The 296-nt window shown below is 62.5% G+C and overlaps 1 protein-coding gene across 1 annotated transcript in view; it reads left to right on the top strand.

Annotated features, from left to right (window-relative positions):
- The window catches only part of DECR2 (2,4-dienoyl CoA reductase 2, peroxisomal), a 15,638-nt gene that overhangs the window by 13,406 nt on the left and 1,936 nt on the right, over window positions 1–296 (top strand). Inside the window, exon 7 of the mRNA XM_009318850.1 lies at window positions 58–246. Coding sequence (XP_009317125.1) covers window positions 58–246 — 189 coding nt within the window. The remainder of the gene's footprint in view (window positions 1–57; window positions 247–296) is intronic.

Here is a 296-nt window from a genome sequence, read left to right as displayed (position 1 = left end):
TGGTGGCGGGCGGGTGGTCCCGGGGTCCTAGCTGACTCTTTCTTCTACCACTCTTAGGTGGGAAGTTTGCCGAGGAAGCAAGCCAGTTCGACGTGATCCCGCTCCAGCGCGCAGGGAACAAGACGGAGATCGCCCACAGCACGCTGTACCTGGCGAGCCCCCTCTCCTCCTACGTGACGGGCACCACCCTGGTCGTGGACGGCGGGAGCTGGCTGACCTCTGCCAACAACTTCCCCGCCTTGCTGGGTATTGCTTCATCCTCTGCTAAGCTCTAGGTGACGTGCATTTCCCCCTCC

The sequence above is a fragment of the Pygoscelis adeliae genome, unplaced genomic scaffold (genome assembly GCF_000699105.1).
Source record: "Pygoscelis adeliae isolate BGI_AS28 unplaced genomic scaffold, ASM69910v1 Scaffold612, whole genome shotgun sequence".
In the NCBI taxonomy this organism is placed as follows: Eukaryota; Metazoa; Chordata; class Aves; order Sphenisciformes; family Spheniscidae; genus Pygoscelis; species Pygoscelis adeliae.
This window is presented reverse-complemented; position numbering and strand designations above follow the sequence as displayed.